General features: G+C 37.8%; 3 protein-coding genes and 1 long non-coding RNA gene across 5 annotated transcripts; 1 reads left to right on the top strand and 3 right to left on the bottom strand.

Annotated features, from left to right (window-relative positions):
• The first annotated feature begins 871 nt into the window (after nucleotides 1-871).
• On the top strand, nucleotides 872-3,009 carry LOC131426625 (gastrula zinc finger protein XlCGF57.1-like). Its single transcript, XM_058589489.1, has 4 exons — nucleotides 872-1,032; nucleotides 1,088-1,549; nucleotides 1,612-2,253; nucleotides 2,311-3,009. The coding sequence occupies exons 1-4, from the start codon at nucleotides 911-913 to the stop codon at nucleotides 2,885-2,887; spliced, it is 1,803 nt and encodes a 600-aa protein (XP_058445472.1). The 5' UTR covers nucleotides 872-910; the 3' UTR covers nucleotides 2,888-3,009.
• A 3,350-nt stretch (nucleotides 3,010-6,359) lies between these two features.
• Nucleotides 6,360-7,428, bottom strand: LOC131426624 (small nuclear ribonucleoprotein Sm D3-like). Of its 2 annotated transcripts, XM_058589487.1 has the most exons (3): nucleotides 7,355-7,428; nucleotides 6,731-7,300; nucleotides 6,360-6,645 (listed from the first exon to the last, which is right to left on the bottom strand). In XM_058589487.1, the coding sequence occupies exon 2, from the start codon at nucleotides 7,255-7,257 to the stop codon at nucleotides 6,808-6,810; it is 450 nt and encodes a 149-aa protein (XP_058445470.1). In that variant the 5' UTR covers nucleotides 7,258-7,300; nucleotides 7,355-7,428; the 3' UTR covers nucleotides 6,360-6,645; nucleotides 6,731-6,807. The 2 variants fall into 2 exon arrangements, with proteins under 2 accessions (XP_058445470.1, XP_058445469.1); XM_058589486.1 differs by having other exon boundaries at nucleotides 6,364-6,645; nucleotides 6,731-7,424.
• A 510-nt stretch (nucleotides 7,429-7,938) lies between these two features.
• LOC131426623 (activating signal cointegrator 1 complex subunit 2) lies at nucleotides 7,939-10,539 on the bottom strand. The gene is made up of 5 exons (XM_058589485.1): nucleotides 10,352-10,539; nucleotides 10,219-10,296; nucleotides 9,993-10,156; nucleotides 9,552-9,936; nucleotides 7,939-9,493 (listed from the first exon to the last, which is right to left on the bottom strand). The coding sequence occupies exons 1-5, from the start codon at nucleotides 10,370-10,372 to the stop codon at nucleotides 7,985-7,987; spliced, it is 2,157 nt and encodes a 718-aa protein (XP_058445468.1). The 5' UTR covers nucleotides 10,373-10,539; the 3' UTR covers nucleotides 7,939-7,984.
• A 5,470-nt stretch (nucleotides 10,540-16,009) lies between these two features.
• Nucleotides 16,010-16,887, bottom strand: LOC131428726 (uncharacterized). The gene is made up of 3 exons (XR_009229398.1): nucleotides 16,635-16,887; nucleotides 16,248-16,503; nucleotides 16,010-16,186 (listed from the first exon to the last, which is right to left on the bottom strand). It is a non-coding gene; the product is annotated as an uncharacterized LOC131428726 (long non-coding RNA).
• Nucleotides 16,888-25,559: the final 8,672 nt, after the last annotated feature.

Below are 25,559 nucleotides of genomic sequence, written 5' to 3'. Positions count from 1 at the left end.
ATTTATAATGTTGATCGAGCAGCACTGGAATTGGAAGAGAACTGGATATTTACTAGTTCTGAATATCCGAAAAACTTGAAGATTTTGAAATGTACTGAGAATCAGCGTGAAAACAAAAAAAAAATCGAAAAAGAATAAACAGAAAACGAATTGACAATTTATTTCGCATCTTCTCAATCAATTCCGATAGATTTCCGAACCAACCGGTTGGAGGCGAAATTCATTTTGAATCCGTTGTCGCACTGGAGTTAGAATTTATTATGAATTCTTGAATTCCGCATGAAATTTTGAATGAAAATATCTTGCCGATTCGGAATTGATTTGGAATGCTTCAGGATCTGAAGATGAAGGCGAGCAGGGTTATTTTTAACAACGACATAACAGCTGCGTCGAATTTGTCAAAACTAAAAAGCGGCCCTTACACGAGTCATTAAAAATGTCATTAGTAAAAAAAAATATCATTTTAATGAAAGTGTAGTGGTGCACTAATGACGAAATTTCTAACAAATTTGAATTACATCATTAGCGGCCCTTACACGAGCATTAAAAATGTCATTTTTAATGTAACTAAGTAATGATGTATTTCAAATTTGTTAGAAATCTCGTCATTACTGCACCATTACACGTTCATTAATAATACAGTAATGACATTTTTAATGACTCGTGTAAGGGTCGCTATTTAAATGACATCATTTAAAATGACATTTTTAATGTTCGTGTAAGGGCCGCTAAAGCAAAAATAATTCGCGAAATGGATCACTGCCTGAATTGAGTAATATGTTTTTACTCACTTTAGGGGTTGGATGAATCTTTTTGCTTGATTTTAGGTAGCCACAAGTAAGCGTGTATACTAGATTTTTGGTATGTTGTGTCAAACGAGCGATAAGGAATTAATAACAAACAAACCAAAATGCATAATTTCGATGCTGCAATTTCGATTCCTAGTGTACAAAATGATACCAACGAATTCGACGAATACATTAAATCAGAGCTAGCAGACTATGATCCGGAGGTTAATGGAAATGATCGAATGTAAGTCGATGTTCATCTTAGTAAGTTGCATGATCGAGTTCTATAACATTTTCAGGGAGGAAAAGGTTTCCACTGTACAAGACGAGGTAAAAAGTAATAGAAAGCTTCACAAATGTAACGTGTGTGACGAATTGTTTTTAAGCAAAAAGAACTTAAACATACACAATAAGCTTCATGTTGATAAGCTCGGCTATAAATGCAACGTTTGTGGCAAAGGATTTAAGGAAAAGCTTGGACTGAAGGAACACAAGTACTTACACACCGGAGATCGTCCTTTCAAGTGTGATGTGTGTGGTAAAGGTTTCGTGCGTAAACAGAGCCTAATGTCCCACGTGGTCCGCCACCCGAGAGATATTCCTTTACGCAAATGTGATGTGTGTGGCAGAGAATTTGATACCGATCGTTGCTTGAACGATCATTCAAAATTACTAACATGCGATATCTGTGCGAAAACGTTTTTTCAGAAGAACCACTTGATAGCACATATGAACTGTCACACTAAAATCAAGCAGAACAGGTAAATTAGGATTGCTGTTTGCTTTCTTCAATCAATCGATCGGTCATTTTGCTTATTTTCAGAGAGGAAATAGTTGCGGATGTGTCTTCCGAGCAAGCAATCGCTTCAGTACGGCCATACAAGTGTAGCATTTGTGGAAAACGTTACACCCAGAAAAAACATCTTACCAGGCACTCCTGGAAGCATCTCATCGAACGTCCCTTCAGTTGCGAAATCTGTGGCAAAAAATTCATGTACAATCAAGACATTACCAAGCATATGCTTATACATACGAAAAATTACGATCATGTTTGTGATGTTTGTGGAAAAGGATTCTATTCGCCGTGCTACTTGAAAAGGCACAAAGTCTCCCATAGCGGCGAGCGATCGCACAAATGCACTGAATGCGATAAAGTTTTCATGGATAAATATTGTCTGAAAACACACATGCTACTTCATACAGATTCGCCGTACCAGTGTGATCTATGTGACAAAAAATTTGCCCAAAAAAGCACACTACTCGGTCATCTTCGAGCACATACCGGAGAGCGGCCTTTCAGTTGCGACATCTGTGGTAAAGATTTTCGCTTGAATAGCCATCTCAAATTTCACATGTCCATCCATACGAGAGAGTTTCTGTATAGCTGTGAGGTGTGTAAAAAAGGTTATAATACTAAATATCAATTGCGAAAACACATGCCCAAACATCAAGAACCGCTGTGCATGTAAGAGAATGTTGTTAGCCATGCTAATTTGCTAATGAATCTCGTTTTTTTTTGTAGTAGGAAAAAACTGATAGAGAACAACGAGACATCCAGCAGTTCGCTCGCCGATCAGGAAAGGCCATACGAATGTGAACTCTGTGGCAGACGGTATCTTCACAAACGCCATCGCACCGCCCACATCAAGACAAATCACAGCGAGCAAAGCTTCCGTTGTGATATCTGCGATGAAACATTTCACAAAAAGTTTAGTTTTAACACACACATGCTAGCCCATACCGGTGCTTACCGGTTCAAATGCAGTGTGTGCGGTAAAGGATTCACTACTAATTCAAGCCTTATATTGCACACACGGATTCATACCGGCGAGCGACCATACGAATGTACGGTGTGCGAAAAACGTTTCCAAACGAAGGGTAACTTAGCAATGCACACCGTCATTCATTCCGGTGAACGGCCTTTCAAATGTACTGTGTGCGACAAAGACTTCACCCAACAGTGGGTCCATAAGAGGCATATGTTGCTTCACACCGGTGGTTTCCAGCACAGGTGTGACGTTTGTGATAAAGCATTTTTTACTGGGACTGAGTTGATGAAACACAAGCTGAGACATAACGACGGGACGCCACTTGTGTGAGTTTTCAGCAAACCAACTCCTGATTGGCCGCTTTTGAGTGCATTAAACCAATCGGCAAGATCCAGCGAAACATTTTGATCACAGATATTGATAGTTTAATCGCAATAAATATGTTAACAAAATATTTTCCATGTGAACTTTCATTTTCAAATTTATTACCTTTTTATAAATATAAAAAATAGGTATAGCATTCGATTCAGCTCGACGAACTCTGTTTCTCAGATTCAAAGTTGTTTGACAATATCGGTCACATTCGACCTTGAAAACTAAAAAAATATTTTAAATTTAGATACCTTATCGTAATACCAATCTAACGAATCGTAGATTGTAAAAATCCGTCAACTATTCACGGTGATATAGTTGGGGTTTTTAACGAAGCACGATGAAATGATGCTTGGAATCAAAATTAGACTCAATTTTCAACACAAATCATTTCTGTGTGATTGAAAGATTGAATACAGCACTCTTCAGTCCGGTGAACGACCATAGGCAGGTTAAGGCCGGGTAATAATAAACGGTTTAATAACAATATTTTTCAGTATAGTATTTTGGCTCGATTTGTTTTTAGCCCGTTCCTTTTTGGCAACATGATTTGATAGTCTCACGACAGAAGAGCCTTACTGCAAATGAGAGCCTCTCTTTGATTACTTTCTCTTTTGATTATTACGGAGCCATTACTGTAATTTTTTGAAAGTTTCCAATATAAACCGAAAACTTGTGGTTTTAGTTTCAAAGTTTTGCGAAAAGTAAGACGTCAACTATAAAATCGTGTAGGGGACGGGTATAGCGTGATGGATAAGTCGATGCCTTTCACGCAACCCACCTGGGTTCGATTCCCAACCCCGCACATAGGGTCAGGAAACTTTTCTGGCCCGAAGAGGCGAATGACCTCAAGGTTGAAACCTCTATAATCTAAACAAAAAAAAAAAAAAAACTATAAAATCAATCCGGTAAACCGAGAAAGAAAGAGTAACCAAAGAGAAACTGTGGCCATTTCGAAAATTTCGCAGAATTCGGTAATTTGTTACCGATTTTTCAACAGCTGAACGTTCGGTAATTAAATTGATTACCGATCGTTCGGTAATTGCTGAACTATCAAACAACTACCGTAAATTGTAAACCAAATGAATGTAACTGATTTTTCGGTAATTTTTTGTTTCTTTGTTTTCCTTCGGTTAAAATTCTGGATTTCCGGATTTTAAAAAACAACACAAATTCACAAAAAAAGAATGAAGAAAGTTCCAGCCTGTTGTGGCTTTGGTTTAATTCCACGAAAAAAAGGGTTAAATGTTCCGGCTGACCGGAATTATGAGCGCCTTCCAAAACACTGCACAATCCGTCGAGTCCACCAGAATTCACCATCGAACGATTTGTGTAAGCAGCAAGTGGACAAGTGATACAACATTTTTTTCCGCCTATATGTATACAAAAAGCTTTTAGTGGTTCAAATGTTTTAAAATTTTTAGCACCTGTTTTTTAATCCATTCGATGAACTCTTCAAGATTTTTTTCGTTTGGTTAATAAAAAGACACTGAAAATTTTAATAACTGTTTGACAGTTAGTTTCACGACAACCAGTTTTCACAGAAGTTCGGTTATTGGAAGATAGTTTTACCATACGGACGGTATGGTTTTTACCGTACTCGGCGACTATTCAGATTTGCCGTATGAATTGTATATCTATTTACAGAATTCTGTAATGAAAACTTGCGTAAAACTGATCGTCCGGTAAAAATTTGCATAATTGTTGTAAAATGAAGTTCATGTACCGAAATATCGGTAATTTCTGTTGATTACCGAAAGTTTTCGTCAAAAAAATTATCGAACAACGGAATCGAATCTTAGTGTGTAGAGCAGCTCGTGTGCTGAGCTTGGACATCACTGCTTCTCAGCGTCTAACGCACTTTTTGGAAATGCAATGCGCGCTATGCTAATTTTTATTCCTTAAAGTTACATATATATATATATATATATATATATATATATATATATATATATATATATATATATATATATATATATATATATATATATATATATATATATATATATATATATATATATATATATATATATATATATATATATATATATATATATATATATATATATATATATATATATATATATATATAAATGAAAAACATCCGACTGAAATGTCCACTTTTGCGGTAACAGTGAACGTTTTCTCACCTACACACTTAATTTTGTTTCACCGAACTCAGTAATATTTTTACCGACTTTTTCTCAGCTGAATGTACCGCAATCAGTTCAGGAATTTATTTATTGACGAACGTTCTGTAAAACTGAAGTTTGTTCGAGCTGCCATTTTTCACTATACTGATCAGTAGTTTGTGATGAGGGCTCGGTAATATTAGTCAGCACGGGAAGATAACCAAAGGTATTCTCAAAAACAACCAATTAGTCCAGTTATTCGTACAGTTCAGTATGGTATGAAATCAATATTGAATATTTACTTTATTGTTTGAAATTTCGGAAAATACACACCAAAACAATTGAAATTCAAATGCATTTTGTTATTTATTTAATATATAAATATTTTTCTATAAAATAAAATTAAAACTTCCGACAATAAAACACAAGTGATTGCATCCATCTATTATTAAGATGAAATGATGTAGAAAAAATTATATTACTTACTGCATAGTTCGAATGACGAAGCATCCAGACATTGAACTTGAACTCCTTTACTCACTTTGCTAAAATTTGACTCCTTTACTCACTTTGCTTGACTCCTTTACTCACTTTGCTAAAATTCAACTAAAATACAAAATGGCGTGCTGGGTGTTTGCGTGTAACAATCGGATTCGGCAATTTTAACCAAGTTTTCTGTACATGTATTTTAGATAACCGAATTTCGGGAAAAAATTAGGCGGAATAGGTCAATTTTTATAAGAATAGCGGACAATTCTTTTATTTAAGTCAAAATGATGATTTTTTTCCGCAAAAACATTACCGAACTGAAAATCCGAAAATAAGTGTGTACAGATGAGCAGTATGGAACTTCAAACTTCGACATTGAAATCAATGGCGAAGAAGCCAAACCAGGTCCGAAATCGGAAAACTGGAACTAGGATAGCCGAAATCGATTTATTTGGTTGTCTTCTGATAATAGCTACCAATTGGAGTAGTTTCGTGGCTAGATTAGAAATAGATTTACGTTTTTTTGTTTCGCCGCTTTAAGTGACGGTATAAAGTTTTTAACACATTTTACCCTATAATTCCAGAACCGGAACCTAGATCCTGATAAAATTTGGGAGTTTGGTTTGGGACTATTAGACCTTTCATTTGAACCAAATCGGCCACGCCATCTCTGAGAAAAAATTAGGAAGTAATTTGAAATAGGACATTTTTCACTAATCACCCTGTAATTCCGGAACTGGGAGTCGGATCGAAATGAAATTCAAGAGTTTTGTATGGAGCAGCCTTTTATTTGAATCTAAGTTCATGAAATTCGGTTCAGCCATCCCTGAGAAAAGTAAATGCAACAAATGTCACATACTTATGTCATATACAAAAAAGAAAAAGGCAAAAAACGAATTCTCAGGCTCAGCAATTCATAAATTTCACTTCGTTGCTTTTGCCGAACATTCAGTAAACTTTTTACTGACAATTTCTGTAATAACTGACGTTTGCCAAATTACCGAATACTCGGCGGTGTAAGTCTCGGCAATTATTTTGCCGTGCAATTTTATCGTCTCATTTATTATTTCCAGTAGTGAAAACTTCGGAAACCATCTAAAACGACAAAAAAAAAAAAAAAAGAAATAGTTTCGCCCTTTCTTTCTAGCAAAATGATAACAAATGGAATGAGTAAACCTACATATCAGTGTTTATTACATATGAATCGAAATGAAATGAAATTGTCTTATATCATAATTCAGATTTGTGTTGGCTTGTCTATAATCCGCCTCTTCCTCTGCCACCAGATGGGCCTTGTCCTTGCCAATTTCCTTTTCCTGGGGGACGATTTCCTACATTGCCACCTCCACCTCCACCTCCACCTCCACCACTGCCCCGACCACGACCACGCGCCGCTTGAGCTCGCAATATTCCAGATTTTCCTCGTCCAGCCGTACCAGACTTTGCTCCTTGTTTCTTGAACATTGGAGCATTTTTCAGCATATCAGGGAGTATTAGAAAACGAATTTTAGATCCACGAATATATACGTTTTCTAAATTAGCCGTTCTGCCATCACGATAGGTCACGGCTAGCTGTGTCATTTGACAATTCATATTATCTTCCGCTTCGATCAGTTTGCCCCTATATACTTCGCCGGTAATTGTCTCGCAAGTAACAATATGGCCCTCTGCTTCGTGCAGAACTTTGATAGGAACGCCAATGGACATTGTGAGTTATCCCAGTAACACAATATGCTCACTAAAACACGAACTTTATGGTTCTTTGTATTACTATTGAGATTTTTGAAAAAATAAAATTTCTAACCAAAATTTTAGGATTTTGAAGGCATTAATTCGTAGAAAAGAGAATCTCGATTTGTTTACTTTGGTAAGATGCTTTCTTCAGCAGAGATGCCAGATGAAATGTTTCAATACCTTCCGACAGGGTTGCAAAAGTATGTGCAACAAAAAAAAAGTGCGGACTACAAGATCTCTTTGAAGAATGATGCACAGAATAGGTTTGGCGAGCAAAAAAAAGACCGCAATGAATTCAACAGCATGTAAATTTGACAAATGTATGCGAAAACCGTGATTTTCAAAAGTCTTTAACTAAAACGTGTCTGCAGCTTAGGTTTCGAAATCAGCAGAACTGGCATCTCTGTTCCTCAGGGATGCCACGGAAAAATTTCAAATATCTTCAGACAGGGTTGCAAAAATAATCTGTGAATCCGAAATCCAAACGTTGTACAAGACCTTATGCATAGTGGTTAAGAAGAAGGTTCTTGAATTTGGATGTGGTATTGAAATTGAATGAAACTAACAAGAAATAGCCAACACACAATATTTTTTCACTCGTCACTGCATCGCATGGCGTTTCTTTTCAGTTCACTGTATTAATTTTCAAAACTGTTATATAATCCACCACTGGAATCAGTAAGTTTCATTGCTCGAAACCTTACGATGGAATCATACCTTTATTTCGTTTAAAAGTAGCACCCTGTTTACGATTGTGATTCGCCCGGCTGGATTTGTTCTCAGCCTTATGCTTCCGGTTAAGCAAAACGGATTTATCCTGCCCTTGTCCTTTGGCTTTGCCCACCACGTCCTTGTCTGGACCGGTTGCAACACCTCCACCATGCTTCGCTTGGAACTTGCTTCTTCGTTTTTCCTCATAACGCTGACGAACCAATTCCGGATTCTCGCAAAAATCAAGCGGTTTTTTCCCGACTGGTTGACCGGAATCATCCTCGGGTTCGTCGTCATCTTCGTCATCGTCCAGTTCGTCGACCAAAGCATTTCTCATCGCTGCCGTCAACCGCACCGATTTTGATTCACTTTCCGCCATCGCATCGAAACTATCGTCGTACTCATCATCATACTCGTCACACACATTCGTATAGTCCTGGTAGCGACTTTTCATCTCCTGCACATGACTTTTATCATCCAACATCTCTTTCAAGTTCTTCGGTTGCCCAGGCATTCCCTTGCCCTTCTTCATTACCCCCTTTATCTCATCATGAACCATCACATCAAACTCATCTCCGTCGTAGATGTTCAAGCGATCGATTCCGGTCTCGAGGTAATTTGTGTCTAGCTTGTCAGGCGGAATGTATGGTTCCGTTGGGTCTGCTTCAATTAAATCGGGTGGCAAATTACCTTCCAAAACGGCAGCAATTGCCTGTTCCACATTTTCATAGCGACAAATTATTTTACGAACGTAACCGTCACCCAAATGTGGCAGAACATCCAATACTTTCTGAACGTTTCTTTCGATTAGCTGGTCCGATGAAAGTGTTTCTTCAACTGCCGCAGTCGGACCAGCTTCTTCTACTACTTCTTCTTCTAAAACACCACCGCAAGCTTCACCGAAACTGTCGTCATCTTCAGGAATGGCTGCTTCTTTGTGACCATTGAGAAAACCATTTTCTTCGTCTTCTCCGCAGTACGCCTGCTGGACGAAATCCAACTTAAATGTGTCAACGTTTCGACAAGCTTGCTTTATCACGTCCAGATCACGTTCTACCGGATAATGGCGTTGGTAATCTTTCACAAAAACTGGATCCGATAGACATTCGGTGAGGATGCAAAGAGACTTGTCCGCCGGAACCAGACTTCTTTCCGGTTTGTCTAAAATTGTCTCCAGCTGGAAATTAACAATTCCTCGGAATGCGGATAGCAATTCCATTCTGGCCGAGTTCAAATATGTCAGATAAGGCGATTCATTGTCCATCGCGTGGATGTTTTTGTAAAGAAGCACGATGGTGTTGTCGTAGAAACTCGTAATGGATTGTTCTAGTTCCAGCTCACTGCAAATCCATCGACACTCTGGATGACATTCCATCAGCAGTGCAAGAATAGTGCAACAGTCCATCGCGTAGATGGCCAGGTCGTTCAGTCTGGCTGAACTGACCACATTTCCTTCGATACGATCCGTTTCGATTTGCTGCTGAATAGTCTTGAAGGTCTAGAAGCAAAACAAAAATTTATTAATTATCAAACACTTTTCAAGCCTTGCTACTCACAGTCTGCAGAAACTTTAGTCCTACTTTCAAATCTTGACCGTATTTCGGCTGCAGTTTGAAGATGGTTTGGAACATTAGTGTTAGCACCTGTTTGTTATCCCGACCGTACACCGACAACAGGTCGAACAACAACGGAATCGATATCAGATAGTGTTTGTACAGCAAATCTCCCATGAACTCTCTGGAAATCCAGCAGCGATCGGATTCCTTTTGTGTTATCATCCGGCAGATCACCTGAAGAGTGGCTCGATGGGCTGCCGAATAAAGAGGAAAAACCGACGGTGAACTGCGAATCACGCCGGCCAGGTAGTACGGAACAGCAGCTTGGGTAAACGATATGACACTTTCAATGGCACCTCGATTGTACACCAGCGTAGACCAGAATCTGAAGAAGCGTTGTTTCGCAAGAGTTGGGTTTCGCAAAATTTCGTTTTCACTTACCGAAAATGTTCCAGCCCCAGCAAGCCCTCCATATCCTTGATGAACCAACCAATCTCACTTATCCATTGATCCAGGGAGGCACATTCATCCACCAGACCGTCAATGCTGCGAATTGGAAACGAAGAGTAACGGGTGAAGATGCGCGAATCTTTCCACTGTTCGTTCTGGAAGAAAAAATGCAAATTCAGTTGGTTTGATCGTCCAAATGGCCGGATACTGGACAAACCAAAGCTGGAATTGATCGTTTCACACCGTCCTCATCGAGCAAAATCATCAGCTCATTCAAGGGAAGATTTTTGTCATTCTGCAGGGAATAAAGTATTGGCATAGAATACGGTACAGAGTTTTTTTAAACCTACCTCACAAGCCGCAAAAACCATTTTCAATGTTCACGAACCGGTTGTTTTACTCAAAGACTTTGTTTTAGTGCAATGTTTGAAAAAAAACCTTGGAAATGTTCCTAAATAATTCGATTTATTTTCATCACAGGATTGCTCTGCCACCTCTGCCACAGATTCATAAAACAGCTGAGTGAAATGGAAACGTCAAAAACGTCTTCTAGTACACGCTTAGAATGTATGTCTGAAATTATAGATTGGACCGTTTGTCTTTCGTAAGAGAACACTACAACAGCGTTTGTGACACAAGAACTATACTGTTTTCAATGAAACATTCAAGAATTTATCCAACATAATACTATCGACCCGACTGCGAACCATTTCGCGGATCATTATACCTTGTGTTAGGAAAAGTGGATTCTTAAAAATAAAGCCTTTTTCTTTGATAATTGAATAAGAACAAAAAAGTTTGTTTGAGCATACACTAGCCCAATCTTTTCATTTCTCGGTTGATTTTTCATTAGGGCGTATAAGCAAGTGACAGTTTCTTTTTAATCACTCTCTCTTTCGATTATTGTGATGTGATTAAAAAGATTTTCTTTGATATCACTATTCTGTTTGAAAGTCGAAAGTTTCGGGTATCATTTCATGCAAAGAGTTGAGTGATAAACGTGGGAACCGCTTGGTAATTAATAGAAGAGAAAATGATTGGAAAATTTAGAAATCTTCGTTAATTTTTTTATGCAGAGTGTATAAACTCTCAATTTAAGAGCTTGGGTTTTTTTCATTAAAACTGTGATAGCAAAATATTAGGTCGATATCAGCCCAACGCGATTGATGCAATTTGTCTGGTTATCGATGCTCAAAGCGCTACTATCGAACCGGGAAATGTTTGAGTAATCCTCAAGGGAAATTGATAATCGTATTGAGAGTATTTGCAGGAATTCTCTTGAGTTCTTGAATTTGAAGTAGAAAATTACTGTACAAACCATGATCCTCTTTTGTAGTATTTAAATGGCATTTTTTGTGGATTTTACTAGCACTTTTAGCACCACACACATCAAGCCTATTGTTGTTCAGATTACAATGGCATATTTGGATCATCGTACATCATTATCGAATCATTGGCATAGTTCTAATCTATTTGACACACTTAAATTTGATAATCGATGTCAGCTGTTCAAACCACGGTACCATCGAATTGTTCGTCAAAAGAAAAAAATACCGAAAGAAGTTAAGTGAGAAGTTAAACCGACGACACGACCAGGCACTCCGAAGAAAAATCTGAACAAAAAGTGTTCGTGAGTGATTTACCGCCAGTTACCATAAATATAGCGACCCCTCGATAATCATGAAAATAATCTTCTTGAGCAACACTGTTTGAGTTGCTATGAACTAGTTACCTAGGAGCGCTATAATAAATAAACATATCATTTGAGAAAATTATGAAACTTTTCTATAAATTTAAATTTTGTGACAACGTTCTTTTTAGATTTGCGCCGACCACAATAGTACAATAACCAAATCTGGTACTAGAAGTAGTGTTGCTACAGAAAGGCGTCGTCCTATATCATCCACAGCTACGCATTAGCTCTATCTGCACTGTATTCATCTAACTCATCCATGATGACGGTCTTTCTTTTTAGAAATATCCAGTCGAGTTTCCGAAACACATCATTTTTGCTTAATATACTGTCAACCAATCCGGAATTAGTACCAGTCTTCACGAAACGAAAATGAGACTTCATTGTTAAATTGTATCCTACACTCTTCACATTCGACTACTTCAACAAGTTCCAGCCGCCTTACGGTAGACCGTAGTTACGGCAAACACAAATATTTGTGTTTGGTTACAGTCTGTTTTCTGAGACACAAACAATAAAATTATTTGAAAAGACCCGTTTTCACTGAAGGCTTTCGATGTGCATTTCAAAGCCTATAATTTCGATCAGATCTAATATCCTGAGAAATTTGATTCTCGTGCTGTTCAAGTGTCTTTCATATTCATATCAAAGTATACACGCACTTTGCGAAGACCTCAAATCACTGAGAGTAGAAGTAGAGACGTTTCCAAAATATGACAGCGCGTTTTGTCACAACATGTATGCTGATTAGCAACGAGGGCTGAACGATTTGGAACAAGTGGCGAATTGAAATGGTTTTACTTTAGAAAGACATTATAAAAGAACAAATATGATTTCGATACTAAATTCTGTTGATCGGACTGATAAAAAGTTTCGCAATGTCGGATAGAATGATTGCAAAACTTAACAACATTTAAAAACTCATTTACATAGCAAATAGTCATTATAGATCTAAGTATGGTTACGTTAAACCTTTTAACAAACATCCATGAATATTGAATTGTCTGGAAGTCATTTTTAATATGTTCGAGCTCCAGCAAGCCTTAACGAAGACCTCTATCCGATTAAACTAAATGATAATTCCACTCGAAGCAGTTTGTTTTGTTTACATATTCCAAGTCTTCAATATGCAGTAACCAAGGTTATGGTAACTGTTATTAAAAATAAATAATCAATTAACTTGTGTTGCCAGTTTCAATAGTTTTTCAGGCGATTTCGTTTTGACATTATCAGTTACTGAGGGGTAGTTAAATTTGCGATACAGTTTCGAAAGACGAGTGGCAGGTCGTGTCGTCGGTTAAACTGTATAAAATAAAACGCTAGAGCAGATTTTTCTGTAAATCACAAATTTTTTGCCTATTTTACAACACAGATCCATTGTCACAGAATATAGATTCTATCAAAATTCTCAGATTCCTGCAGATTTTTATGAATATTTCATAAAAATGGCAGATTTTTAAATGTTTTTCACAGATTTGCACGGATTATGATAAAAAAATATGCAACACATATGGTACACAGATTTTTCACGTTGAAACACAGATTTTAAAATGGCAACTCTGCGCTAGAGTTTGAACTTGTTTGAAATTTCGCATCAGTAGATACATTTATGTCTTAGACGATTATTGGCGCCGTTTGAGAGCAAATAATGAATTATTCGTTGATAAGCATTGTTTGAAAAATAAGATGAGACGTTTGATGGATGATTATCGCATTTGTTCCTAGCAAATTATCTGTAACCTCAAAAAATAAATCCACCAGCGGCAATAAACTAGCCTAATGCTTAAACGGTATGTGATTGTATATTCAACATTACTTCTATTCCGATACGTCAGTTGTGAACTATACTTTCGTAATGTTGTGTACTGAATCTCAATACCACATGCAAACTGGTTAACAGTCAGGAGAAACATCTCCGAGCTACACTCGAAACCAGGTGAAAAAAAATAACAAATTTCATACTCAGAGGGATGTGCATGAAAGTGCTTGGGATGAACCATAAAAGAGACCCGCACACGTACAGGGAGCAACATTACAATTTACGTAGCAAAAAAAATATACCATTCTGCTCGCAGCGTATACCCTTGTCGACGAATACACTCCCGCATGAGATGCGAGCTCGATCATGACAGGGTCAGAGGGTATGCAACACGTGCTGCCCAAACACAGACCAATCAATTTTGTACACATGCTAGCATGTGCATGCAGCACGGCAAACATAAATCATTCCGGAGCAACCGAACTGGGGATAGTAAGCATCCCACGAATCATAAAAAAGCATTCGAGATACTAACCCCTGGTTCTTTTCTGGTTTGATAATCGACTTTCCCTAGTGTTGTATTTTTCCAGAGATTGACTATGTACTCAATTTTATTCGGAACAACAGATTAAAAGTTTCGCTTTGCTTGCTTTCTCCTTCGATCTTTGTGACCCGAGTTTGAAAATTTTCATACGACTTAATTGTGAACTCATAAAACACCATTTTTGCGATATGACTCAAAAAACTCAAATGCTTCACATAATGCAAAGAATCATTCGAACAACATTCCGTTTTTTTGTAAAAAAAAATTAAGAAATAAATTTGTGAAGAAGTATTTTCTAAGGACGCGTTTTAGAAAACATGATTCCACGGTGTCCACAGTATCTCAGTGCAGAATTATCAGAAGTCAAAAAATCCAATTGACATAGTTGTAGTAGATGTTTTCAAGATGTTCCCTACGTTTTTATTTGAATTTTTGGTGGTCGTTTTAAGTCAAAACTGTGATTTTCAGCGAAAATATTCGTTATTCTGCAGCTGTAAACTCTCCCCAAAACAACAAAACACGAACCCAAAACGTTTATCATCTATAAAATCGAAGGAAACAATTTATTTTTCTAGGGGGCGCATAGAGCCTAACACTTAGGAAAAATCATATTTTTTCAGTATATTTCGTTATAATAAAACATTTCGAGAATGTTTTGTAAAATTTTCAAGACAAAATAATTGATTTTTCAAAAGTCGCCACTTAAATAATTTATTTTCTGTGTGTACGGAATCACCCTCGGCTAAAGTGGCATCACTGCTATACAAACCAGTCAACTAGAGTGCCTATAACCAGAGTGACGACATCTCATCCGAAATTTTGGCAACAATTCAAAACATTCCATTAGCTTTACATTGAATTGACAGGTCGTTTGCTCGTTTGGAACTGGGAGCTGTCATTCCAAACGAACAGCTGTCGCCACTCTGATTATAGTCACTCTACAGTCAACAAGATCCGTTCGCCGCCGGCCTACCTCGATCGTTTTTTGCGTGCGTGTTTCATGGTGGAAAAAAATTGAAATCTGAATTCGCGACTACGAAGTTGAGTTTGACAGCTTATATGTGTGAAGTGAAGGTAAACAAGAAAAGGCAAAAAGTAATGAATTTTCAAACGTACCGTTTTCTTCTATTTTCAGTTTGTTGTTTGAATTGGTTAGTAAAAGTGTTTTTAAAAATCTTTGGCGATACTAATTTAGTTGATAGATATAAAATAATTTGTGTGAGTGATGCTTTTTTACCGAAAAATAAAACAGTGGTCAGTATCAGCAAAAAAGTAAACAATGTTTCAAAACAACAATTATGAATTAAAACCAACTTCAATGTTAAAAATTCCTGAGATGTGCTTTAGAACTGCATTTTTTCTATTCGTGGTGTAAGTTTTTAATCGAAGTGTTTACTTTAAATGAGAAAATAATGTATTTTTCGAATCACCATTAGGAGCTGTCAGAAAGTTGTACATGCAGTGTGTTGGTGAACTCGGATGTTTTAGTTACGTTACCGGAGGTTGCCGTTTGATGGTCAAACGCGTAAGAGTACTCCAGGCTGGACAACTTCTGATAGTTGCAGTAGATTATGTATACAATGGCGGACTTGGTGAATTTTGAACTTGTCTAGAGTCAAGTGGCGAGCATCAGCATTTTCATTGCTCTGCAAGTGCCGAGCATAACACAATGGAGATCGTTGCATAAACTGCTTGAAATATCTGTTTCGGTACACAATGATAAGGCGATACAGAACTCATTAATAGTGACCTGAATAATTTTATATTCGAAGAGACTCCTGAACAATAAAAAAAGTTTGACCCGCAGTTTTCAAATTATTGAAACTGACGAGAAAGAAAATTTTAAAACTTTGAACCATTTTGTGGAAGGTAATCGCAAATTCGTAACTACTATTTATTTTTTTTGATTTGATTTTATATTGTTCAGCTATATCAAGTACACGGTAGACCAAAAAAATGCTAATGAACTGACAATATCTGGGAATGAATCACCACTGAAAAATATTAACGAATTCTTGAAGCAAAGTGTACTAAAATCTTTTATTATACAATTTCGGATTGAATATATTGATTTCGCAAGCGATAATCATGAGCTCATCTGAAACAAACAGGAATCCTGAGTCGGTTTGGAAAAACGAAAACTTTCTTTTTGCTGAAGATCCTTAATCGTCGAGACGTACGATTCATACCTGTGAACAGACAACGAGTTATACCTGTCTGAATTTGATTTGAAATTATTTTAATACTCACTTGGTAGACAATATAATATATTGAAGGTGCAAAGAAATGAATTTTCATTTTCCCAAATTTAAGTTTGAGGCGTTGAACCCACCGGTTTTAATTCGACATTTCAGAGAAAGAATTAAACGTTATTCTTTTTTTGCAATCTGGAACATATCGCATCACACGGCCTAACGAATTCCTTTCGTTAATGTTCTCATTAGCACAAAAAATGTCCAGGGATTGTTTTTGCGTACCCATCCGAACAGCTTTTCAACTCCACGATCTACGACATTTAGAGAAAAATATTTTCATATAAACCACGATTAACATTTTTCGTAATGTTACGCACTGGTTTGTCACATAAGCACAACACAAATTAATAAATTTATCAAAAAAAATCCTGTGTACTCTTACCTATGCGGATTATTAGTACCGGAAGAGAAATTTTATTTTCTTTCTTACGGGCACAAAACCAACTCCGATATTCAACCAAAACAGTTAAAAAGCCTAAATGAAAGCCGTTATATGTGCTCATTTTTTCGATGCGCACTATATCACTTTAAAACAACGAGAACCAATGGATTTAACTTAAGCGAAAAAATAACATATTTTGTTTACATTCTCTTCACACACAGATTAAACTTAGATAGATGGCAGCACCACTCCTTCTACGACGCGAATAGAATTTCACTTCCGGCTTGATGATATCATTTTTTGCTTGCGTTTAAAATAGAGGCGTGCAAAACAGCTCATTTTGGTGAACAGCTCCGAACCGATCAGCTCACCAAAGTGAATCGATTCGATGTATCAGCTCATCAGCTCTTTTATTTTGAACTTAAGGTTCATTTTGTGCGCCGTTTTTCTTATGCACCGGTTTTTTTTCAAATGCATGATCGAAATTGAATCATTGATTTGCAATGATGCAATGAATGCCATGCGAAATAATTTATCTTTAATTGATGTCGACTAAATTGAATCTCTTAAAGAGCCGAAGATCCGATCAGCTCGTAGCGTGTTCCCTGCATCATAATGCAGTGAACTGGGTAGCAAATGAGTGAGCTGGTGAGCTGCGGTTCTTTTGAAAAGAGCTGTGAGCTGTCAGCTCACTTCAATGATTCGATTCACTGGAACAGCTCAGGAGCGAATTGCCCATCTCTAGTTTAAAATGTGTTTTTTTTTGTCAAGTGCTAAGGTGTAAGTGATGTGAAAAGATTGAACGAAGTAAAATTCAATCATCCGCTGTTACTTCAGGCTGTGCATGTCTGATGTTTAGCGTCTGCTGTGATTTGCGATGCCTTCGACAGATTTGCGGGTTTCGTTTGCGGCGATGGGCCATTGTGTTTTTTTTTTATCACTTTTAAGTGATTTGTGTTACGCAATATATCTTATAGAAGCTCATTTCTATTCAAGTGTCCGATAAAAGTGCGTTAAGGACTATTCACACATATCCGGTCCGGTTCAGTGCCGGCACGACACCGTGCACGGATACTGATATTATTTCATTCGTTTCCTATTCACGCATTCACACCTATCCGGCACCGTGCCGTTTCAGTGCAGCTCGCCGTCAGTGTAGCATCCGTCCGGCAAACTCAAATTCGTCGTCACCGATATTTTTTATTTTCACTGAAGTCGGTATGTCACTGCATTTGCTGTGCCGGAACGGAAGGGTTCCGATAAAAAAAGAACACTGACCGCGCACTGAAGGCACTTTCACTGAACCGTCACGGAACTGAAATGTGTGAATAGTCCTTTAATGGTTCAGGAAGCAGTGATTGATGGTGGAATCATTCATTATTTAAAGTGAAGCTTTTAGGTATGTGTTAGTGAGCAGTCATGCTAATAAAAGAGCACGGAAGAAAGAAAATATGTGAATATCAAATAGCTCGTTCTGATAAAATCAATGATGAATGTTTGAAAAATAAAAAATATCGTGTAAGGTTAATGAAACAAGCATCAAGGGATAGAAAACTGATTAAAATATCAACCGTTCAAGGTAAGGTAAGTGTTTTTCATATCCCTTTAGGGCTTTTTTTTCACTGTTACTCGATGTTGTGTAGTCTAAATAATTGCGACGCATTCGATCACTGTTCATGATAAAGATCTACTCCAACTCCTACGAATATTGTTTCGTGAGTGCGATAAGGAATACTAGGTTTACCAATATGAAGTGATCGTTTTTTTTGCTAAAATAAAACACTAAATTTGAATGGGAAAATATTCAGTTTTTACAATTCCTTCTTACACATACCTTTTTGATAATTTATGGATTCCACGTCAATAGAAATGCTCTTGTTTTGAAACGAGCCACATCGAATATTCGACGTTGTAGAAATTGAAGTACAACTCAGCCAATGCGTGACCCATCGATGAAAACAAATGGTAGTCGGAAGGAGCCCAGTCTGGTGAATACGGCCAAGTGCTTTGATTGTATCGTGAATCGGGTTTGCTTTGTATGCAGGTGCATTGTCGTGTAACGAAATGACTGCCGTGTCGTCTGGCCTATTCTGTTCGTTTTTCGATCAATTCATGGTTCGAATTGATCATTTTGTTGTCTGTAGCGATTAGTATTAACAGTTTCGTCAGATTTTAGAAGCTCATGGTACATCACACCTGTTGATTACCATTGCTTCTCTTCCTGTATCCGACCATGGAGAGTGTGCTGGCAGAATTCTGTCTGCGCATGCAAAACAACTAAAAACAACCAAACAAACCGCAGGTAATTACGCTTCACTGCTCCTGGCTGCCGACCAGTAAAATTTAATTAAAATTATTATTTCGAACACTGTTTCGCTTCAAGCCTATCTTGCAGGGGCTAAGCGAAGCACATTTGAATCAAAGCGAAAACAATCGCGGGGCAGATCTCACGACGACCCCCGCAAATACCCGATAGCTGTGCCAAAGTAAGCAGATTACACCACAGTTAATGCAAACAGCAGCACCGGCTACGACCGAGACGTTGCGGATTGCTGTTTCAATGCCAGAAATCCAACTTAATTTATTCATTTTAATCTCACCGAAGATCACCCTTTCGTTTACTGTGTCTGACATAAGAGGGGTTGATGCGAATTGAGATTGATTTAATTCTTGCAAGCGATTAGCAATGTTAGAAGGATTAAACGTTTTCAGTAACTGGTGTACTAAACGGTGTTACGATTAAAAATTGTTCGATTTCAATTTTACGCTCTTATTTTTCAATGTGCACATAAAAATTGTTTTATTTTTATATTTGGGTTTTAGTTATGAAAATGGCATCGAAGCAAGGGGAGCAATGCTTCAAAGTTTTGCTCGAATATCGCAAAAATTCGAACTACGCGTTTGTCAAATTGACGAATCAACTAGGTGTCGTCGCGAATTTGTGTTTTGATGATTAATTTATTTATTCGTTTTGAGGTTGGTTTTTACAGTGGTTGTCTAGTCTTTATATATGAGAAAAACAGTAATAATCGCTTTCAACGAAAACAAGAAGACACAGCTGAAGTAAAAATGAAACTTGGAAAAATGTTGAAGTAGCATTTAAACAACGAGATTGTTTAGGTTATCTAAAATATATTTGCTGATAAAAAATCGAGTACTTGGGGCTCGGCAGCTTGTCAGCTAGAAAACAAACAACGGATAAAAAATAATTATCATTTCGAACCTTTTTCTTGAAATCCATCCGGAATCATGTCTGCTACCAAAAAAAAAGGATGAATAATCAGGACCCAAAAAAATCAATTCCGTCTCGCTTTCAAGTTCATTATCGTTCTCCTGCAAGACCAACGACGCAGCGTCAACAAGCACCGCATTTTTGGCAGCATTCATCGTCTTGCTTTCAACTACTGAGACTTTTCATATGGACGATGCACGAAAACAGAAAATCCTAAGTCGTGAGGAAATCCCTGAATAATTGCTAGAATACTCGTTTCATGCATCGGTTACTCATTCTTTATTTCAGCAGATCACCTCTCGGCCCACCTTCACAGCACCGCTGGCAAGCGAGAAGAGAGTTTTCACACGCTCCATAAATTGGCAGTCCTTCATCACGGAACAGTGCAGACAATATAAAGCAACAGAAGCTCGGTCGTGGTTATGTAACGTTGAATGAAAAGCTTCCAGACCGATTTCTACTACCCGTCTTCTTGGCCGGCATCGCTGCGACAGACATGGATATGCTACCGAGTGATTGGCGGAGCCGAGTTTTGCCGGATACTCACCTGCGCTCAGTCAGTCTACGTGCTCAATTTGTGACTGGGTGCGAAACGGCCGGTAGAAGCCGACGGATCACGTGAGTCATGTGAACAGTGCTGCCTTTGCTACGTCAGTTGGCTGTGAACCAGCGGCAGAGCAAAAGCCTCTCGCTGCCGGCTTACTTACCTTACCGAAGCCTACTGGGGTTTCGTAAATTCACGGGGTTTTGTGACCATCACGTGCATGTTTTTCTGTCACTGCGCTCGAGAGTTACGCAATGAGTTTTCTTTCAAGCGCTGTGCTTTGCTTAGGATAGAGTACGAAAAGAACGAACACCCAGCCCGATTGGTAGGATAGGCTAAGGATGCCCATCGGCAGGATGCCGTGCACAGTCAAGGGAAATAAAACGTGACAAGGATGCTGAAGGCAAAACAACTTATTTGATTGAATTTAGTGAAATTGGGGTTTTCCAGTTGCTCAATGACAATGGCTTGCTTTAATTCACGTATACACGTTGCACACTGGTACCATCTTGTTTTTATTTGTTGACATTTAACTGTCTAGTTTGTTATAAAAAATATCATTCCAGCTCAGACTGACTATTTCAATCACCATTGTCTATGGTGCTCTTCTTCGACATTCACTGGGAGAGACGAATTTAAAGTTTTACCTACTTTACGAAAATACAACGACTCACTGCACACTTTTCACTTCTTTGGTGACGGGTATGGTGTCTAAGATTCTTCTCTTCGCTAGCATTGCGATCCACTCACCGAGCTGTCTATGCTTTGAATTGGTCCGAAAGTATATCATAAACAGCCAAGTAGAGAGTTTTGAACAATGGACGTTCCTTCGAAGAAAATTGATATTGTTAGTATTTGTTTTTGAAACACCGCTGGAACGGGGGAAAATATTGAAACATTATTTGGAAGTTCTCATGTTCTATTTCGAAAACAAACGACGCAAGCGAAATCCTGCACTTCTGTTACTTTTGTATATGAAATTCTAGCCACACATGGCGTTAGTTTTGAGTCAGCTGCACGAAACATGTTTTATGATTGGATTTTTAATCATTTTTTGTTACAGAATGTATGTAAATATCATTTGAAGTTTTTTATTGACATCACTACACCCCCTCACAGTGAGCCAAATAAAATATTTTTTTCTTGGATTCCAAAATTTTTTTCAGAGCTCTGATAAAGTAATCAATATATCTTGAGTTTTGTTACAGAATTCTGAATTCGAAATCCGAATCAAAATCTATTCAAGACCGAAAATATAGTTCCAGAATCCAAGAAGAATCCGAGCAAGAAACGATGAATTTTTCTTATTTACAAAACTTTGAGAAATCTTAACATTTGAGTTATTTATAATTATCGCACACTGTAGAAAATTCAATCATAATTTGCTGATCACATTTCTGATGGCATAGAGAAATGATTATTTTGTTTCGCCAAGTACCGCTCGAGATACTCACGATTAAGTTCTATCCATTCTTCCACAGGGCGAATTTTGAAAAGACGCCCTATAGTGGAGTAAGACGTATTCTCGTAAAATAAATGAACAACAATTTCGAAACAACCGCAACTAATTAGCAAAAAAATTATTCATCTATTCCTGTTATCGACGAGTGGTGCCTCGCTAAGTTACCGCCATATTACTGGGTGCATTATCAAAATTTCTCATCATGAAAGTGTAACGTAATTACTCCAGATTTGATTTCTCAATAATTTTTTCCCTGTTTGAGTAGTTTCTTTCTAATTCTTTCACGAAACGAATGGAAGAAGGTGTAAGATTTTTGTTAATACCATGATTATTGCTTAAACGTTGTAGTTCCAAACACGAAACATCAAAATTAACCAAATCTATGAATATACTCTGTTGCACGTTTGCTAGCTCCAATCTATGATAAAATCTATGAACGGAGACCAGTGGCGTCTCGTGACAAAACTTACGGGTTGTGCACTGATTATATCAGATGTATCAGTTCGTTGTGAAAACTAAAAATTTAGAAGTTGATATTCGCTTGGGTTTTGAATGAAATATCGATATACTTTTGGATGGGTGGGATTTTTATTATGCTTATATCGTATCATCGATACAATGGAAAAAGTCCGCACGCTGCACTTCGAACAAATCTGTCAATGATGTCATCAATAAAAGCACTTCGATGTCGACACAAATCTGTTCGAATCAAAAATCAGTCTGAGCAAAAAACAGCTCCCATCACTTTTAAACGCTCTGTAGGACATTGTTTTTCCAAGCAATTTGAAGACTTTTAGGACCTTGTTGTTAGTCTATGATTGATTTCAAAAATCTGTGCAGCATATTAAGAATCTGTGAAACTCAGATTAATCTGTGAACCTGGCATCAGCCACTGAAGATCCCCCCCCCCCTCCCCTGAAGATGTGCATACAAGTTTTCACAGAGCCAAACGTGACAGAGAGAACATCAAAGTTCAGAGCTGAACTGAATAATACTCTCCCTTCTTGAATCTGTGCAGTAACTTATGTGCACGGAAAATTTACACTGCGACAAGAGATACTTGAAATTTTAAGTTGCATGCATATGAGATGTGTATAAATACACGCAATTTGATCAAATAATTAGAGAATCTAAAAAGTAATAGAATGCGGATGGGGATGCAGTTAATTCTTTCAATTAGACCGGTTGTGCAGTGCACGAGGTGCACATAAGGACGGATGCCACTGACGGAGACACATCCAGTGCGCAGGCCTCCATCTGCGTCAAGACAATGGAACTACATCCGGTATCGGTTTCAGTCAATGGCGAATATGAGGATTCGTTTCTCAAGCCTAAATACAGAAAAAAACAACTGGTTCTTTTATGAGCATATTTGTTGTTGGATATTTCCAGCGTGAGTTTCGCTTCAAACAAGAGCTATTGCGTAATTCAGCTGCTGGTCGTTTGCATTGAAGAAAAGGAAAAAGATACGAATTATACAAAATTAGCCGTTCTAATGGCTTCAAATGTTATCTTGAGATTACTTCTTTGCAAATCGAAGGTAAAATTCATCAGTTTAGTGAAAATTTAGAATACTTCGGTTAGCTTTTCGCTGTGCGAAATATGCACCAAACGAGCGCAAATAAAGTAGTTAACGTCGTGTGACCCTTCTAAATGCCAGAATCGAATTCCGTACATTCACTCGAATAGTGAGATGTATGACATTGAAGCATATGAGCGATTGTACAACTTGTGTTACGATTATATTTATATAATGATTTCTTCTAGGTCAAGGCTCTAACTTACGAATGACTTGGACTGGCGCCCTACTTCCTGGAATACAAACGTGGTCATCCGTAACCAAATAGTCCTTTTCAGGACTCTAAAAGTAACGAATAGAACTTATTTAGAAAACTATCTTAAACTGCCGCACGAACTTCTAAAGACTATCCTAGAAAGTATGGACGCACTTTGATTTCGCTGTAAATAATTCACAAGTGTTAGACATTCAAATTTTATTCGATATACTGATAATATTAGACTACAACAACAGTATATTATTCTCAACATTTGCTACTTAGCCATTGTAGACTAGCTGGCGAACCTTTTTGCGAACGTTCCTCATTAAATTCGGTACAGACTTCTTGGCGACAAGTTTTGACACTTTTTTCCAATCCTTTTCGAACTGTTGAATGGTTTCGGCTGCCGAGACATGTTTCCTAAGATGTGCCTTCGTTAATGCCTAAAATTCCTCAATTGGTCAAAGTTGTAGGCAATTTGGTGGATTCATGTCTTTTGGGACGAAAGTGACATTTTTGGTAGTATACCATTCTACCGTTGATTTCGAGTAGTGGCAAGAAGCAAGATCTAGCCAGAAGACAACAGGATCCTTGTGGCTTCGAATCATGGGTAGAAGTCGTTTTTGTAAGCATTCCTTGATGTATATTTCGCTGATCATTGAAGTGGTGATGAAGGGTTTCGAAATATTACCGCAGCTACAAATTGCTTGCCAGACTATAGCTTTCTTACCAAATTTTTCGACTTCAATCGATGTCTCGGACTGGTTTAACACTTGCCCTTCTCGCACCGTATAATATTGTGGTCCCGGCAAGGATTTGTAATCGAGTTTCACGTAGGTTTCGTCGTCCATGATTATGCAGTTCAAATTTCCAGCAAGAATCGTATTGTACAGCTTCCGAACCCTCGGCCTGATCGATGCTTCTTGTTTCGGACTACGTTTTGGTTGTTTCTGCTTCTTATAGGTTCGAAGATTCAAACGTTCTTTAGCACAAAGAACATTTGACTTCGAAATGCCCACTTTTTTGGACACATCCAAAACTGAAACCTCCTTCTTTTACTCGACGACTTCACTATACATTTTTCCAACTGAGGGTTAGCAGGACATTTTTTTCGATCCATTTTGTGTTTATCCTCAAAGGTGTTATCATCACCGAACTTCCTGATTGCATTTCGCACGGCTTTTTCACTTACTCCTTCCATTTTTGCTATCTTTCTCAGTGATTGTTCGCGTTCTGTACACAATTTTTCGACGTTGTTCTGCTGAAAGTCCACGCATTTCGAAACAAACTAATGAAAACGAATAAACAACTGCACAAGTGGTTAGAGAAGAGTGTAAACAACAGGACGCAGCCATAAAAATTGACAGATTCTGAATCACTGCGAAATGGCAGCGGTTTTTGGTTGCATCCATACTTTCTGGGACAGTCTTTAGAATACAAACGCAATCTTCCGAAATCAGGACTACAAAATCTTAAACGGTCAAACGCTATCAAATCAGTTAATATCTTTATACATCTCGAATACAGTCAATCTCGCGTTTATGACTGACATTACCTACTCCATATTTTTTTTGTGAAAACATTTAACTGCTGTCGTTTTAGCCATCTCGCCCGGCTTGGCATGTGTTTTTGCAATTGGAATTAACATCATCCACCTTTTTGTTAGCACTGATAATACGATACATACACTAAAAAAGTCGCTGTTTAAAATCACGCATCTTCAATTCATATGGCACCCAATTTCCAACCTTTCGGGTGAACAACAAAGGTCACATCCATTGAGGCAACGAGCTCTTCTTGTGTCTGGCAAGTGTCTCAATGCAGCAATACCTCCATTTCGTCGGTGTTTCGGGCACCGGGAGCGCTTTTTGTGTTCGGTGTCGAATCCATCACTTCCGGAATGTTTGAA

This window comes from Malaya genurostris, chromosome 1, assembly GCF_030247185.1.
Source record: "Malaya genurostris strain Urasoe2022 chromosome 1, Malgen_1.1, whole genome shotgun sequence".
Classification (NCBI taxonomy): domain Eukaryota; kingdom Metazoa; phylum Arthropoda; class Insecta; order Diptera; family Culicidae; genus Malaya; species Malaya genurostris.
This window is presented reverse-complemented; position numbering and strand designations above follow the sequence as displayed.